A 16,929-nucleotide genomic window follows, 5' to 3' on the forward strand; every position below is an offset into this window, starting at 1 on the left:
GAGAGATATTTGGGAAAATCAAGAGATTATTGGGGGGAAAAACGCTAAAATTGCAACTTTCGTGTCTCCTTTTAGGTGCCTGGTTCACATTTTGAAGGACAACACAGTTCGCTATTCCAAAATCAGACCGTTGAGTCCCGTTAGTCAACTGGATCTTTGCCGGCATGAAGTGCGCTATGGCTGTGTAAGAGAAGACGACTGTTTCTACGCCCACAGCCTGATTGAGCTGAAGGTGTGGATGATGCAACATGAACTTGGTAAGAGTGTTATTTATTATGTAGAATATTATAAAAAGGGTGAATGGGAGCACCTTTGAAATTTTATTTTTGTTTCTTCTTCCAAACGATGCATTGCATAATGTTGGTCAGTCACAAATTCAGTTCAGTTTCTTAAAATACCGCCGCCCCACAATCATTGTCTCAAGGAATTTTACAAAAACATCCAGTTTATATACAGGAATATATAGATTACAGGAATATATAGATTATAGAATTCTGATACTACTAGAACTACCACTGGCAGTCAATTTGACGGGTGACATTCTGACCAATGGAATGCGGGATTAGTGATGACGTCATCAACTGTAATGGTTCTAGTGGGCTTTATAAGCCCGTTATGGATATGTAGACCTAAAAATGAGGTCCAAAACTTATTTTTACCACGTCCAGCAATTGTTGCTTAAATTATTTATGATATACAATTGTAAATGGTGCTGAAAATAACACTGTAAATAAAAAAAGTTTGCAACAAAATTTATAATTAAAATGTTTAATTATTTACATAAATTCAGAAAATGCAATGTGGCAATAATAGATTAGACAATAAATAAAACGAAATAACATTACACACTATGATACTAAAAAAAGTTAAAAGAACTTACATAACTATTTACACTTGAAAACATTGAATGGTTCTAAACTGTAATGAACACATTAAAAATCTAAATATTTAATAAAACTACAAGTGGAACTACACAAAACAATATATGTACAAGATTAGAAAAAAGATCAAACACATTTTTTGCATGTCACAACAACATTTCCCTCACACCACCTTTTTGCACTTGTGACAAGCATCAAGTGAGCGGTTTTTTGTACAGTGTTGACGCACCTGGCACTGTTTTCTTTGCCTACATAAAGGCGGCTCCTCCTCTGCGGAGGGTTCGTCGCACACCAGCGGGTATTTGTTGCGCACATGATTAGCGTGCAAGTGTTTCGCTAGTTCAAGGATAGAATCCCTAGCCTCGTGAGACCATCCTGATCTCGCGAGGTTTCAAGGTTTCACTCGCAGATCAGTCTGGATACTCTCCGTTAAAGAAAATTTGGAGCCGTTCACCAAACGAACGTCCAATCAGCGTTGGCTTTGAGGCAGGTTGCCGTGTGACGCAACGGGAAGCGCGTCAGTTCAGTCTAAAGAACATGGCGGCTTCAGCCGATGAAACTAGCGTTAGCGCGGCTATCGAGCAAGTTTTATCGGAATTACAGAGTATTTCTTTGCTGAGCTAACGAGCCTTTACCTGCAGCAGCAAGAGTAGCTTGGCTTGTGGTTGTGTTTTCGTCGTCGCTCGTAACAGAGCGACGACGAATCTGATTGGTTTATTTGGCCCGTCTATCACCAACATAGGCCAATCAGCTGACCAGTATTTTCGCCCCTTCCCAAAATTACTTCAACGGAAGGTTTCCAGATGGATATGCGGAGCAAATCTATCTGGCGGAGTCAGGTAATAGAATCCCTGCGTGAGATGGTGACGTTCAAACACTTCCTGAACAAAATCAATGCGTTTATAGCAGCTATGTTAAGGAGATTATAAAAGACTACCACAGGCCACCTTTGTGTTGAAGCTATCACCGAATATTTCCTTATCTGATCCAACACATCCACGCCAACCTTCGTGTGGTTGTAGTAGACCACAGGCTCTGGCTTTGCTTTTGGGCCGCTGAGGGTACCGGCTGAGGTGTGGGCAGTACTAAGCACACACACATTTGTTTGTGCTTTGCACTGATAGACAGTGAGTGTCACACTGTTGTTTTTCAGCACCTTCCTGCTGAATAGTGGGCTTTTTTCTTTGACACAGGGAGGAAGCTCTCTTCTGCTCTTGTTCATTGTGCCAACAAGACTCGTCTTCTTGGACTGCAGTTCTTCTGCAAGTTTCAGAGAGGTGAAAAAGTTGTCTGTGGTTACGTTCCTTCCTTTCACTGTAAAAGGCTCCACCAGATTCAGCACCACACTGTCCCCCAGCCGCTGCTCTGCGCGTATCAGCTTTGCCTAGATAAGGCGCACCGTTCAGCATGTACTTAGTGGTGACATCTGCTGCAAGCCACATTTTGATGCCGAACTTATCGGGCTTATTTGCCATGTACTGCAGAAAGCTGCATCAGGCTTTGGTTGGCAGGAGTTGCTCGTCGACTGTAATGTCAGCTCCAGGTTTGTAGCAGGAGATGCTGTTTTTCACAAAACCCTCCCAGACCTTGTTTATCAGCGCAAATTTTGATATTTGGATACGCGTGCTTCTTGTCTCCTTTTTGTCAAACCGCAAGAATCGCATTATAATTTGGAAAAGGTTCCTTGACATTGTTTCCTTGAAGAAGTTGAATCCCCACTCCGCGGACCAGAAGCTAGACAGCTCCATATCCACCCCCCCCCCCCCCCCCCCACCCCCCCGTATGCTCCCCGGACATAAACAAGAGCAATAAATGCCATAAGCTCATCCACCGTCATGTCCCACGAATCATTCCCCAAAACCCTGCGTGCTTCTATGAAAGTGCAGTCCCGGATATGCGCCAGCACGCCAGGGTCAACTAAACAGAGAAAGGCGCTCAGGGCATCGTGGATGTTTCGCTTGACATTTGCGGTGGGTCCCTCTGCCTCAGTCAAAACATTCTGACTCACTGTCCACCGCGACTGTAAATAGTGTAATTTGTCCTTAGAATTCTTGTAAGACTTATAAAAATTGGGTTAGGTGTACTTAACCCAATTTTTACAAGTAGGCTACACCTCTGCATAACATCCTTGTTACCATTAAAGGAAAACTAAATATATTCTTACAACAAAGAATAACTTTAACATTTTTTAGTATCTAAAACAAAAAAAATCTATAGAGTATCAAAGTGTGTGCACTTTCTATCTACTGCTCTGTGCTGTGTATGCCAACAAAACAACAACCCTACACTAGCTATAGCAAATAATCCCTGCGCACACTCTGACAATGAGAGCGCCACACTGCCACCTACTGTAGTGGATGTGCAATTACTTTATTCTAGTATGGCAAAAAAAAAAAAGCATGTTCCAGGAAGAAACCTCCAGCAGACCCTGTCTCACTGTGAGCAAGCTATTCAAGCCTGTCGTTATGACAAAGTATAAAAATGTTTAAAGATTATTAATATACTGGCAATGTACTGTTAAGCAGCCAGGTGTCTAAGGGTTTTCTTTTGAAAGCTGACCAATACATTAGTTCTCGGGAATAAGACAAATGAGGATATAAAATGTGTTTCCACTCATTTTTTTTTTATTTTTCATGCAGGAATCACTCATGAAAATATAGTTCATGAAGCAAAGAAATATTGGAATGCAACGGCATCATTGCAAGGAGCCCAGGTATAAAACACTACATATATTAATGTTTCAATGCTGCTCATTTTTGCTACTACATTTGAAAAGCATTCAAAAGTGCATCAATTAATTCTGTATAGCATATTTAAAAATAGTTGCAGTTGTCTAATGAGCTGTCGCCTCATGAAATAATGATCTTCCAACTATCTCCCCAGTTTTCAAATGTCCCGAGAAGATTTGGCCCTCCAAATCTGAAGATGATGTTTGTTTGTGGCCAGTGCTGGAGAAACGGCCAACTGAGTGAGGCTGACAAAAACAAGAAGTATTGCACAGCTAAGGCAAGGCATACGTAAGTGTTCCCATTTCTCCTGGGTTGTTTAAAAAAACGCACAAATATTAAAACAATTTAATACACGACTGGTGTCTTTCTGATTTTTAGGTGGGCAAAAGACAAAAGGGTTGTGCTTGTAAGTTCTCATGAAAGGAAAAAGTGGACAACAGTAAGACCACTTCCAACCAAAAAGCCCATCCCATCTCAGTTTGAGGTACAAATCCAGCTTTTCTTTCTCGCCAAAGGCTATGTTCACAATGCAGGGAATGCGACCCAAATCCGATCTTTTTTTGCCCGTATGTGACCTATATCTGTCTTTTTCACAGCAGTGTGAAACGGCCCAATTCCCATCTTTTCACCCCGGTATCTGAGTTTGTTTTTTTTTCTCCAAGTTTTTTTTTACTAAACTTTATCGAACACTTTTAGAAACAATTCACCATTACTTCTGCAAACAGTGCGCTGCTCTTCAACGTCTTCACTGCAAAAATGGATGTAAAAATCAGTAAAATGTTCTTAAAAATTAGTGTTTTTGTCCTAGATTTGAGCAGTTAAATAAGCCCATCTGCCAATGGAATGAGTATTTTGACCCCTAAAATAATATAATTAGACATCCTGCACTTGAAATAAGATGAGTTGTTACTATTTTAAGGAAAAAAAATCTTATTCCATTGGCAGATCATCTTATATACCTGCTCAAATCACAAACAAATACACAAATTTTAAGAAAAATTTCTTTATTTTTAGTTCGGTTTTTGCAGTGTTCTGTTATCGGCGCACGCGGGTCGCTTTGCGCTCTTAAACCATTCAGCCAGAAGTTATTTAATAGTAGTATGAACGGCAACCTAAAAAAAAAATCAGATTTCAGCAAAAACTAATTTGGATTTGCACATCAAGACCTGCAGTGTGAACGTAGCCTAAGAATGATGAACTCTTGCTCTGTGTTTCTGCTTGAAAAGTGGTTTCCACTAACCGGTAACTTTGTCTCTCGGTCTGTTTTTAGATCTGCATGCACGTGACGGCGGGCAAGAAGTGTCAATACATCGGCAACTGCACGTTTGCCCACAGCGTGGAAGAAAGAGACCTTTGGACCTACATGAAGGAAAACAACAGTGAGTTTTCAATCAGAGCTCTCGGCTCGCCCGCCTGGTCGGATTTCGTCAGGACAATTGAATTACTTTGCAATTGGGGACCTTCATTTTACGTCCTTCTGCAGTTCCAGATATGGATCAGCTTTATGAGCAGTGGCTGCAGTCTCAGAGGCCTGGCTGGGGTGAAGAGATGTCCAATAATTCTTTCAGGGAGAACGGCAAACAGATCCATATGCCGACGGACTATGCCGAGGAAGTGGTGAGTTGCAGAACCCGGCTGCCTGTGCACACAATTCATGTTTAACCTGGAAATATATAAACTGCTGGGCATAGAACCGAGAGCTTGCTTTCTATAAACGGCCTAGAAATAAACATCCCTGTGACAGCTTGTTGGATTTTCATTGAGTTCTGGTTTAGCTGTCCGCGCAGTAATTAAACAAAAAAAAAACATAAAAGCAGTTTTCTCTCTTGCAGGCCGGCAATCATTGTTGGCTGTGTGGTAAAAACTGCAACAGCGAGAAGCAGTGGCAGCAGCATATCACTTCAGAGAAACACAAAGAAAGAGTTTTCAACTCCGAGGACGATCAGAACTGCTGGCAGTACCGATTTCCCACCGGCACTTTCAAAGTTTGTGAGAGGTAAGATCAGATTTAACAGCCGGTCCGTTCCTCATTGCCGGGTCTCTCTCTGTACTTTTTCATCTTTTGACGCCGTGTTTCAACAGATTTCTCAAAGGCACGTGCACGGAGGACGACTTGTGTAAGCTGGCTCACGGGGAGCAGGAGCTGAAGGAGTGGATGGAGCGTAGGGAATTCCTTTTGATGAAACTCGCCAAAGCCAGAAAAGACCATCTTATAGCACCAAATGACAATGATTTTGGAAAATACAGTTTTCTGCTTAAAGACATTAAATAACATGCTGGAAATTTCGACGCTCACTTGCAAATAAGGCAGTATTCAGTCTTGAGTCGGGTCAATGTTAAAGGCCTCTGCTTGGAGCAGGAAGTAGCCTGACGACAGCATGATTTTTTTTACAGCGGGCGTTCTGGACCGGCCCTGGGGTTGGTGGCTGTTTTTTTGTTTTTTCATCCTCTGATCCAATCTACAGAGTGTTATCATTAACAGCAAATATTCAGTGTGCCACACCTGAAGCTTTGCTACAACGTTCTTCAGTAGAACATCTAAAAGCGGTAACAACAATAGCATGTGTAAACCTTGATCCGAGACATGTTCCGATGCTTAGTCAACTTTAAAAAAAAAAATAATAATTTTCTTTTCATAAAACATTTGTATGTTAATGACCTTTCCAGTTTAAGTATTAAAACTACTTAAAATGAGAGTTGACGTTAATGTTTTAAAATCGGTCAACGTAGGTCATTTTCACTTATCATTTATCTAATAGTGTTACCGGTGTGATGGGCACCCTACCAAATAAAGCTACCCTTTTTTTTTAATCTACTGGAAGTGTTTTATTAAGTTTTGAGATGCATCCGCCTTACACGGACACATAATGCAGCTTTGAAACAAGATGTTTAGAAAACACAAAACATTGGGACAAAAACAGACGTACAGAATGTTTTTATACGTAGGGAAGCGCTAACGCATCCTGGTGAGTTGAGCGTCGTGAATGCCGTCCGTCCTGCGGCAGCGCCGGCTCTGCGCAGGTAGAGCTACAGGAGTCCGCTTCGGCTGTCCGACATCCAGGCCAGCACCTGCTGCAGCTCCTCCACCTCCAGGCTCCACATCTGTCGGTGGAGCGCAGCGAACTCCGACAGGTCTGCCATCTTCACGGCGCGGATCACCGGCTCCGGCGATACGGCCTGGACCACGCCCATCACCATTACATATTTACCTGCAACAGCAGCAGGTAGTCGACTGGTCAAGGCGGATCCACTGGCAAAAAGGGCTACATGTGCAGAAAATGGCGAAGCTTCTGGCTCTGACATACAACCCTGACAACAACAGTTTACAGTTTACGCTGCTAAACGTGTAACCGGACGGGAGGTTCAAAACGATTAGGTAACAATTTATATTAAAGTCATTACAGCTGCATAATGTATCACAGTGCGGTACTCATTACAGTATCTGTTGGGCTATTTGTGGTGTCAGACGTTGATTATAACTGGCCAGTGAAGTCACTCCTAAATGGACACCAGCTGTGTTTTATTTTTGGTAGCCGAGGCGCAAAAGTTCACAGTAGCAGAAAAGTGTCTGAAAAATGTGAATTGGTTGCAAATGATGAGCGCAAATTTCTTTTACCATCAGTACTGTATATTTGTCAGAGAGTAAAGTTAAATCTATTTTAACTTCCCATCGAATCCCAACATGTTTGCCACATACTTGCAAGAATGTCTGAAAGTAAAAAGTGTTTATTTAATGCTTATTAAAGCTAAACGTGATGAAATATGCGGATCAATAAGGAGCAGAAGACTTGGGTCCTGAACGTGGATTCAACAGTCTGGATAAGTAATCTAATCCTTTTCTCTGGAAGAAAACCTTTTCTGTTTTGCATCAATGTGCATACTTGTTCTTAATATTAGAAGATATATTGGCAAAAAATGTTCAAGGATTAAGAAGAAATGTTAGGATTGATCATAAAAGTTAAAGAGCTGTACTAGACCAGCTTGTGGTTCTGATGGGGCGTTCAGGAAGCCCAGGTTTCTGTAATGGAGATCTTCAGCTTGTCTGCGTTGGGTCGGGTTTCTCATCTTCCTCTTGAACAGACACTTAGCGAAGGTACCAGGTCCTGCTAGTATTTCCATGATGGTTTGTCGGCAGAGCACGAAGAGCTCCAAAGCGTCCTGGCAGATGGTTTTGCTGACTTTGGAATTGATAAACCACAGTGGACCAACACCGCTCCCCAAATCCCCACTGGCTGGAGAAACTACACTGGACCTCAAGCAGCTTGGACTCTGCACCTCTTCCTTCAGTACCTTTTGACCTTGGTTTCCAAATAAAACGGCAAAATTTACTTTGATCTGACGAGAGGACCGACTGTTGATCACTGAGCCACAGTCCAACCCTTTTACTGCTTTGTGACCCAGTTCTGATGTCCTCACCAGTTCAGGAATGGCTTAACGACGAAGAATGTGACGGCTGATGATGCTGTGGCTCCAGTGGCAGTCCATGGATGCTCAATCTGGCACTCTCTCTTCAATGGCCTTTCCTTCACAATCCTCTTAAGGCTGCGGTTTGCCCTGATGAATCTGTTTATTAGTTTTACCACTTTTTTCCCTCCACTCAACTTTCCATTAACAAGCAATAGAACTCTTTGAACAATCAGCTTCTCAAGCAAAAACCTTTGGTGAGTCCGGACCACTGGACACTCCTCCCCATGTCTGACTGCATAGACTAAAATCTCAGTTTGAAATGTTTAGATGTTTTTTGTTATTTCCTGTGACACTGGATTTTGATGTTGGGCCTAAATAAATATAACTGAAAAAAAAAAAAAAAACATTTCACTGCGTGTTATAAATCTATAAAACACACTAAGTTAACTTTTTCAGAAAGCTTTGGATACCTCCTGGATTTACCTGGGAGCAAACACGGTTTGCCTTTGGGGATGTTGTTAACGCCCTGAACCGCGAACGTCCCCGTCTCGTCCATCAGCAGCACCGTGTTCCCGTCCAGCTGGACCTCCAGCACAGTGCCCTGCATCCACACCAAGGACACCCGCAGAGAGCGACCCCCGCCCGTTCTGATCGCGTACCCCTCCCCGCTGTCGGCGATACCCCGGATGCCCACCGCCCGCAGCTGACCAGACAGGACTTTAACCGGCGGGGGGCGATCCCTGTCACCGCGGGCGTGCTCCGGTCTGGACATTTTCCGCAGGGCCGAAGGAAGACGCGCCTCACGCGGGAAAGTTGGAACGGCGCGCCAAGCGTCTTACCCGGAAGTCGTCAACGTTCTTTACGGAAACAAGGTTCCGGCCGTGGATTCTTTCAGATTAAAAGAATCTAATTTTACTGAAATGCTTTGGGACTTGAAACAATCAGTTTCACCCATTGGAAAGTCCGTTTTCTCATAGTTTGATTTGAGGCACAGTTTCCTTGTGATTTAGATACCGTTCAAGTTCAGAAAATATGGGTTTTTAATACAGGAATGTTTAAGCCCCAAGACGGCTTCCTTGACATGTCTCCAGCATACTGTCACAAGGAGGGTAAGCTAAAAAAAAAAAAAAAATCAATTCCTAAATGATTTTGCTGTTTAAAGTGCCGTTTACCAAAAATATATTCCAAACATATGGAAAGTTGAGTGGAAGGAAAAAGGGTGGACCAAAAATGTATCCTACCAACAAGAACGACAGCAATGGGAGGATTGAGAAGCAAAGCCCTATTGACAAGTTTAGGGTGGATTCCCAAGGCGTGTACTGTGGCTAAAGGCAGTGCTTTAAATATGACCAAAACAGACGTGTGCAGGACCTGGACCACAGCTGTCAGATACCTCGTGCAAATCCACCCCTTAACCAGAATCGGTGCCAGAAGTGTCCATACGTACTAACGTCTGCTTTAACAAGCATCGCATAACTGCTTGATACACCAGCAAACGTGCCTGACCTAAACCCCATAGACAAAACAATTGGGTATTGTCAAGAGGACAATTACAGACACCAGATCCTACAATACGAGTGAGCCGAAGGCTGCCATCAAAGCAACCTGAGCTCAACGCCCTGCCACTGCTCAATGCTACACCGCAATGACTCAGCAATTTGGGTACAAAGGAGCAGCAGCAAAGCATTGATTGCATGTACTGTGCAGATGCATTCATTCATCTGAATGCTGACGTCTTTGTCTTTGTATAAAAAAAAAAAAAAATCCTTTTAGCAACAATAATCAGAAATGAACAGAAATAAACCCTTGCAATACATCATCACTCTGTGTGCCGTTAATCTACGAGTTTCGTGGAATTATTAAAATAAATAAACTTGTCAAGTATGTCATTTATTGAGATGCGTTTGTATATCTAAAAAAAACATATGAGGATGGAGCAAACTATTATGATGACATTTACACATGAAGCCAAAATTACATTAGCTTTATTCTCATTTAAAAAAAAAAAAAAAAAACTGGAGTCAAGTGTTCAAATACAGGGTTGTTCCTCCTCACTCTACTGTTCCACACCGACGGAATAAACTAGCAGTACATTTTACACAAGTCGGTTTGATACTGTTATCCCGATAAATGAATTTATCGGATATAAAAATGAGAGAAACAACTTAGTTTGGCTGTTCTTAACCAACTGTGGTTTGCAAAACTAATTTTGTTTCCTCTCTCCTGTGCATAATAGTTGAAGCACAAGAGGTTCTCAGAAAACCGGGAACAAAAGCTCTGCAGTTCAAGCAGCAACGTTTCTCTTTTTGGTTTGCCGTGTGGAAGATTTTATTTTCAAGAAGGCAACTATGCAAAAAACAAAACATCTGAACCAAATAGGAATAATCTTAAAAAGCACAAGACAGGGCTACGTCAACCCTCAATTAGATCCTTATTTTGTTCAATAATCGTGTGTTCCTTTGTTGAAAAAGCAAGCACAAGTCAAAAGCAAATGAGTCAAATAACTCATGGTGATTTTATTTCATTAAATAAACTTTATTTCTTTTTAAGAATAACTGAAGAAAAAGTGTTAGCAATTTCTGTACAATTTTTTTTTTTTAATTAATTTTCCCTTGGATTTGCTGAAAACGTTGATCAACAGAGCTGAGAAATTTTATGCTGCCGGATAGTGCACTTTTAACCTAAAAACAAAATGGTTAGTCCACAGGCATCTGTCAGTTTCCTTCAAAATAGCTTCCCAACAGTTCCTCAAGCCTCACTTTAGTCTCCAGTTTGATTTTCCGTTGGCTCCTCCTCGCCCTTCCCAGTTCATCAGTCAAAAAACAAAAAAAGAGGCACATTAGAAATACTGCCATTTTCCAAGGACTGTGTCTTTGATTGCATCAACAAACTGTGCAGGCACCCAGTAGACCCAATACTGAGAAGCTTCCGTTGGACCCAACTGAAAAGCCTGCAAAAACGGGAGATAAACTGGTGAGCATTTTGGGGATTACAAGACATACTACAGCTTACTCACATGACTTAAGTATTTTATTTTTTTAAAGTTAGGCCTTTTGGTTTAAGGCTTCAGAGACAACTGAACTTTACTGAAGACAGTCCCAGAGAAGGTTGTGTTTACTGTCAAACTGGATCTAATCGGTCAGTTATGTCCTCAGATCCGTCAAGTCTTCATCAAGCACATGATCAGTAAATGGTGACGCTCACAAGGAAAGAAATAATGTGGCTGCGTGCCTTCAGGGTTATGATGCCACTGTGAAGCCATTCTGAGATGACATCTGCTGCAATACTATCTGGTATACATGAGATGTTCCTTTGCTACGTGCTGGAAATGTACTCAACCCCTTGGCGTTTTTCATGTTTTGTTGCCTGAAATTAAAAATGATTGGTGCTAGTTTGCACTATTTCATTTACAGAACGTGCCAACAGCTATGGAGATCTATTTTTTATTATTATTATTATTGTGAAGCAAACAACAAATAGGACAAAAGAAAACTAGAAGTCTTAGAAATGATCAAGACGTCTTTTGGTAAATGTGAGACAGGCATTTATTCTGTCATAGTCTCTACGACATGTCAACACTGCAGCGCTTTAGATCGTGTCCTTTGTTCTTCTGTGAACTCTTGAACAAGTCGCTGATGGGATCTTGGGAGTAATTGTTGTTAGGCTGGCAACTCCTGGGAAGGTTAATGGCTCTAATGCCGGAGTCCTCATGTCTTAGACAGATGTCACTTAGGCTATGTTCCCACTATAGGTTTCAATGCTCAATTGCGATTTATTTATTTATTTTTTGATAGGTTGATCCCATTACTTCTAAAATGCTGCCCAGATCTGACTCCAGTGGGAACGTGTCCAAACTGACCCGCATGCGCAAAAGAACAGTGGTATTGAGTTCACGCACCCCACTTTGGTCCAGCAAACATGGAAGAAAAAGGGTTTGTGGATTAAAGTGTCGAACGGAAGCCATTTATTGCGTCAGCGGGTGTGGAGAGGGAAATAAAAAGAAACGGAAACTGGCATTTTACAAAGCTTTGGCTAAACGGATATCTGTTTGGCTGTGGGGACGCAACCAGGACAGTTGGGGGCATGGGTTTTAACAACTTCACAGAGGCCGAGTTCATTCAGAACTTTAGGAAGTCGAGGGCAACTTTTAAAAATATCAGTGCCTCTGATCTCAGCTCCAAAAGCAGGACACTCGTCGCAATATTTTTTTTAATCGCTTTGCAACGGGGACAGATCACGAAGCGCTGCCCGTGGCTGAAATGCGATACAATGGATTCCGACGAGTGAAAACTTCTGCGTCATTGCAAAGCCCTCGGTGTGCAGGATTGTAAATTTTGCCCAGTCATGCGTCACGTCCCTCAACCAAACGGTTCCTATACGAGCCGTCTTGAGAATAAGTTCTCCTGCGCAATGAGGTCTAATTTCAGTCAGTGGGGGGGGGGGGGGGGGGGGGGGGGTCGCTGAGACAGTCCCAGCAACCCCCCCCCACTGAGCAGCGCTGTGGCAGGCAGCTGCTGTCTGTCTTACGAAGCTAACTGTAGCAGCTGCTGCTGGCGCACAGTTGTGACACGTGTCGATTGAAAGTTACGTCATCTGGGCGTTCCCACTGGTTCTAAAACATTTGGCCTGGTCTCTTTTAATGAAAAATTTTAAATAATACAACTGATTTTAACCACATTTGCCTGCAGTGGAAACAGGGTCTTACTGCCGTTCTGATCTGTCGTAGACTTCCATTAGATCAGGGCGTGGTGTGTTGCTTTGTGACATATATTAGACTACTCCATGTTGTCAACAAGGTTCTAGTTTCTTGATTCTAAGGATCTGGCAGTAATCAAGTTGGGGCAGGGCTAGCGACACTGAACCAAAAAAATGCTCTTTACAAGTAATTTATGATTTAACAAAAGGGCTAAATATATTTTCACATAGGCCCAGGGCGATCTGGAAGGCTTTTTTACAGGCTATAATAGAACTGTATTAAACTAGCGTACAAATTGTGATCAATACCCTGAAGCATCTGAGCTGGGGTGGAATAATCTTTGGTGTAAATTCATTCAGTCTGAAGTTAAACTTCCAAGTGTGCAATTAGATGAGGCTGATAACTGATCAGTAACACGGAAGTTGGTGGAGCCTTCAGTCGTACATACACAGACGTTAGATATGATGGTATGCATCCTAGCAGAGTACTTCACAGCATGATGATTATTTTAGTCTGGGATTCATAAAGCAAGTGGTGTGGTAGATACTGTCCACATGTGCACAAATATGAGCCGTCTGTCTTTGACACAGTTCTTTATAAAACGACACACTATTTGTTTTCTCTAGAAAGAACTCTCCCTGAGAATACTCCTCCCACAAATACTGACCACTGACACAGACCTCATAAAAAAAACAAAAAAACAAACAGCTAAGCAGCACAGATCTGCACCCTTTTCTGCCGATTAAGATGACAAGCCTTCTGACCATCTAAACCTTCCCCAAATATTCATCTGCTAGTTCTGGTCATTGGATCTGTTTGTTGTATTCGACAGCCGACCCGTAAATCTGACACGTAGGCGGCAACAACAATAGTTACCATCATGTGGTAGTCCTCGTGGCCTTCGATGGGTTCGGACAATACGTTTTTAATGGAGCCCATTGGAACTTTCTCTGTTCTCTCTGCAAGCGAGAAACCAGAAAGTGTGAATTTATTAAACGTTCTCATCGCCTCTGCCCCGCTGAGACCTCAGTGTGAAATCATAACGTCACCTTTTGTTCCAATCCACAACTGATCTTGCTCCAGTTTGAACGTGAGTCTTACTTTTCCTCCAGATTTGTTATACATTCCGGATAAAGGCACTGTTGGTAGTCGTTCCTGTTGGTACGAGACAAAAGGAGCGCTTAGTTCCCTCGCGAGTTCATTTCAAAGACAAAATACATACGTTGGACAGCTGTGGCTAAAATGGATGAGCTCCGAGCTTCACCGCTCACCTTTGCTCCTTTGATAGCTGGCATTATATCCTCTGGTTTACCTTTGTCCAGTACTTTCCTGTGTTGCTGCAATCACATTACAGGTTTAAAAGAAAATTAATCTATAAAAAAAACTAGATATTTAGCAGTACTCTAAAGTGCTGTAGAAAAATCGTACCTTTTGCCTGCATAAAGGCTCTTTCTTGTTTTCCTCGGCTTTGACTTCCTGCTGAATGACCTCTTTTGGTGTGTTAACAGCTAATACATCATTTATTGTAGATCCTACCACCATTATCTTTGCCCCGTTCGTAACCTTTATGTCACGTAGCGTCTTGTCCTCTGGAAGCAGTCCTTTGTACATCACTTTCTGCATTGCTGGTGGAAGACCTAAGAACGATCAGAGGAGAACTTCAGTTCTTTGCAGACCGGGTCTATTGAAAAAAAAAAAAAAAAAAAAAACGTAGTATAAAAGTCAACTCCAAACTCCTACCAGTGAGTGCATGGATCCTCTCTTTCAGCTTGGCTCCGGTGCTATCGACGGCAATCTTCAGATCGTATTTGTTCTTGTTCCAGATGATCTTCAGGTCCACCTTCTCCTGCTCGTCATCTGCGTCCTCGCCGTTGCTAATACTTGAGTCCTGAGTTGTTGCATTTCCTGCATCTGTGTGAGACGTAGCTTCTGCCTCAGCCTTCTCGGCATTGTCACCGAGTGCCTCAGCTCCTTTTGGAATTGGCTCAGTGTCCATTATGGCTCCTTCACCTCCTGCAAAGACATTCAGTTTGATATCTTATTACAATGGATATTGAATGATGAACAATTCCAGGAATACGTGTCAAACTTTAAAAACCTGATATAGCCACATATTTGAAAGTGTGACTGAATGCCGTTATTGTGTGCTCAAACTGGATTACTGAATCAGCCTGTATGATAAGTGAGTATATTTTATTTTTTAGAGCAAAGAGATTGATAATGGTTTAAATCTACAACAAATATTAAAAGCATTTCAGTCCATATTACCTGGCCATATTATTGGGCACTGATTGGGAACATGTCACAAGCGCTGCGGTTTTGAAGATGCTTTTTACATCATTGACTATCAAAGCGGTTATAAATTCACAGATGGTAGGTAAAATAAAATAAATAGATAAATAAAAAACATCCTGTGGCAGAAAACTCCTATTTAGTGTGAAAAAGTCAGATGTGTAAAGCTCAAAGGGGCAAAACAACCAGCATGTAAACCCCATATGTAAGCTGCCTGTTTGGCCAGTGATGGTAATCTTAAACATATGTAGCGTACTATTCTAAAAGGTAAGCTTTGCTAATAAAAATTAATGATTCTATAAGAGTATTTTGACTGACCATTAGTGCAAAAACTCAAACACATTTGCCATGTTGTTAGCATGGCTAACAACTACTGCTGCACGGTGGACTACTAAGTACCAAGAGAAAAGCTGATTCTGTGTCTAGTTCACTGCCAAATAAACATGATGTAATATTAAAAAAAAAAATCTAATTTCATACAGCCTTCTACTCTAATTATTTATTCGTTTTATTTTTGTTTTTTATTTTGTTTTATTTTTATTTATTTTTTATTTTTTGGGGGGGGGGGGGTTGTTCATATAGCGCAAATATGTTCAAAGGTGATCTGATATCCATTTCAACAGCAGTGTGCATAGTTATTGGGACTTTATTATAATCTACTTCAATAATACTTGTGATTTCCCCGCTCATCTAAACATTTCATTGTACACTTTCTAGATCTTTCCATCGCACATTTTCAGTGAAAACCTTCAAAATGTTTTGCGCCAGGAACGAGACTAAGAGAAACAAACAAAAACAAAAGTAACCAACAACGGATACATTGTGGCAGACATTTTTGAAAGCAAAATATCCCAAACACAGACGATTTTAGCCCCAGTTACATTACCGTGAGCTATTGCATTGTACAACACTCCAGTACTTTTGTTAACTGTCTTTAGTTGTCTTCTTTAACAATCGGAATTTACGGCTAAAAGCTAACATTTGATAACGCTTCCGACCTTAACAGCAGTTGTCTTTAAATGCAGATAAATGTAACTAACGTTAGCAATCGTTAACGCTCGCTAGCAGGAGCTGCTGAACATTCACTGGAAGAAAAAACGTAGCAGAGAAACAAACATTTAAATGACCGTCGAATAATAACAGGCATATTTCAAAGGCTAGGTCAGAGATATGTGACATTTTATTGCTGCTATACAAACTTAGGCTAAAATGTTTAGTGTATTTTTGCTAAATTTTCTCGATACCCACCATCCTGCGTCGCCATGATGATTGTGTACAATCTGTCGGTTTGTGGCAAAGAGGAGAGACAGGAAGCAGGATGACTCCGGCACTAAAAACGAAAGTTGAAGATAAGTTAGTCAGGCCACGCCAATGAATTTATAGGGATTGTAACGATTAATTAATATCGTTTAAATGTTTATAGTATTTTTTTAAATACAGTTACACAAACTTGTACTTAGTTATCGTAAAAACGGATATGATTGGCACGCGCATGCGTACTAGAAACTGTTTTGATGAAAATATTTTTCTAAACATAGCTATATTTTTTGTCAGCTTCATTTTGAACACGAGAAACATTGCTTAAAGACTCTTAATTCAAAACTGATTTTTGTATTGAAATTATTTGAAAATTAAATGTAGTTTACGCAACCACATCTGAAAATGTCAAAGTAAACCCGGAAGTAAGTAGCAGTTAACGCTCTTGTTGTTTTACGCCTCTTTGTTGTTGTGGCAGCTAAATAAGACTCCTGGCGATGGTTCTCTTTAAGCAATGATTGTACTTGTTTTGCTTATTTGAAAATATATGACCTTGGAAATAAAAGCAGATATTTTTGCTAACCGTAATAAAATATTATAAATCAAATACCTATAACAAAAATAAGCCCTGCGTGGTAGATCATGATTGGGCAATTTAAGATCATAT

General features: G+C 41.2%; 3 protein-coding genes across 5 annotated transcripts in view; 1 reads left to right on the forward strand and 2 right to left on the reverse strand.

Annotated features, from left to right (window-relative positions):
• Positions 1 to 6,425, forward strand: part of LOC118556099 (zinc finger CCCH domain-containing protein 7A-like) — a 30,541-nt gene extending 24,116 nt beyond the window's left edge. For 2 of the 3 annotated variants that reach the window (XM_036147861.1, XM_036147862.1), the window contains exons 16-23: positions 76 to 257; positions 3,521 to 3,594; positions 3,765 to 3,898; positions 3,989 to 4,094; positions 4,881 to 4,989; positions 5,094 to 5,227; positions 5,428 to 5,606; positions 5,693 to 6,425. In XM_036147861.1, coding sequence (XP_036003754.1) covers positions 76 to 257; positions 3,521 to 3,594; positions 3,765 to 3,898; positions 3,989 to 4,094; positions 4,881 to 4,989; positions 5,094 to 5,227; positions 5,428 to 5,606; positions 5,693 to 5,882 — 1,108 coding nt within the window. In that variant the 3' untranslated portion in view covers positions 5,883 to 6,425. The remainder of the gene's footprint in view (positions 1 to 75; positions 258 to 3,520; positions 3,595 to 3,764; positions 3,899 to 3,988; positions 4,095 to 4,880; positions 4,990 to 5,093; positions 5,228 to 5,427; positions 5,607 to 5,692) is intronic. The other variant, XM_036147863.1, reaches the window with a different exon arrangement.
• Positions 6,411 to 8,870, reverse strand: rmi2 (RecQ mediated genome instability 2). The gene is made up of 2 exons (XM_012858046.3): positions 8,501 to 8,870; positions 6,411 to 6,819 (listed from the first exon to the last, which is right to left on the reverse strand). Exons 1-2 carry the CDS (start codon positions 8,787 to 8,789, stop codon positions 6,638 to 6,640), a joined length of 471 nt encoding a protein of 156 aa, XP_012713500.2. The 5' UTR covers positions 8,790 to 8,870; the 3' UTR covers positions 6,411 to 6,637.
• A 1,643-nt stretch (positions 8,871 to 10,513) lies between these two features.
• Positions 10,514 to 16,468, reverse strand: ubfd1 (ubiquitin family domain containing 1). Its single transcript, XM_012858057.3, has 7 exons — positions 16,254 to 16,468; positions 14,454 to 14,726; positions 14,142 to 14,350; positions 13,985 to 14,050; positions 13,763 to 13,868; positions 13,590 to 13,672; positions 10,514 to 10,967 (listed from the first exon to the last, which is right to left on the reverse strand). Exons 1-7 carry the CDS (start codon positions 16,267 to 16,269, stop codon positions 10,857 to 10,859), a joined length of 864 nt encoding a protein of 287 aa, XP_012713511.2. The 5' UTR covers positions 16,270 to 16,468; the 3' UTR covers positions 10,514 to 10,856.
• Between the last annotated feature and the right edge of the window lie 461 nt (positions 16,469 to 16,929).

This window comes from Fundulus heteroclitus, chromosome 16, assembly GCF_011125445.2.
Source record: "Fundulus heteroclitus isolate FHET01 chromosome 16, MU-UCD_Fhet_4.1, whole genome shotgun sequence".
NCBI classification, from domain to species: domain Eukaryota; kingdom Metazoa; phylum Chordata; class Actinopteri; order Cyprinodontiformes; family Fundulidae; genus Fundulus; species Fundulus heteroclitus.

Bases quoted from the DNA above. Each gene is read 5' to 3' on its own strand.
- rmi2 (XM_012858046.3), bottom strand. From the start codon at position 8,789: ATGTCCAGACCGGAGCACGCCCGCGGTGACAGGGATCGCCCCCCGCCG. The intron at 6,820-8,500 runs GTAAATCCAGGA...CTGCTGTTGCAG, and splicing joins CAAACCGTGTTTGCTCCCAG to GTAAATATGTAATGGTGATG.
- ubfd1 (XM_012858057.3), bottom strand. The intron at 14,051-14,141 runs GTACGATTTTTC...ATGTGATTGCAG, and splicing joins AGCCTTTATGCAGGCAAAAG to CAACACAGGAAAGTACTGGA. The intron at 13,869-13,984 runs GTGAGCGGTGAA...TCGTACCAACAG, and splicing joins CAGCTATCAAAGGAGCAAAG to GAACGACTACCAACAGTGCC.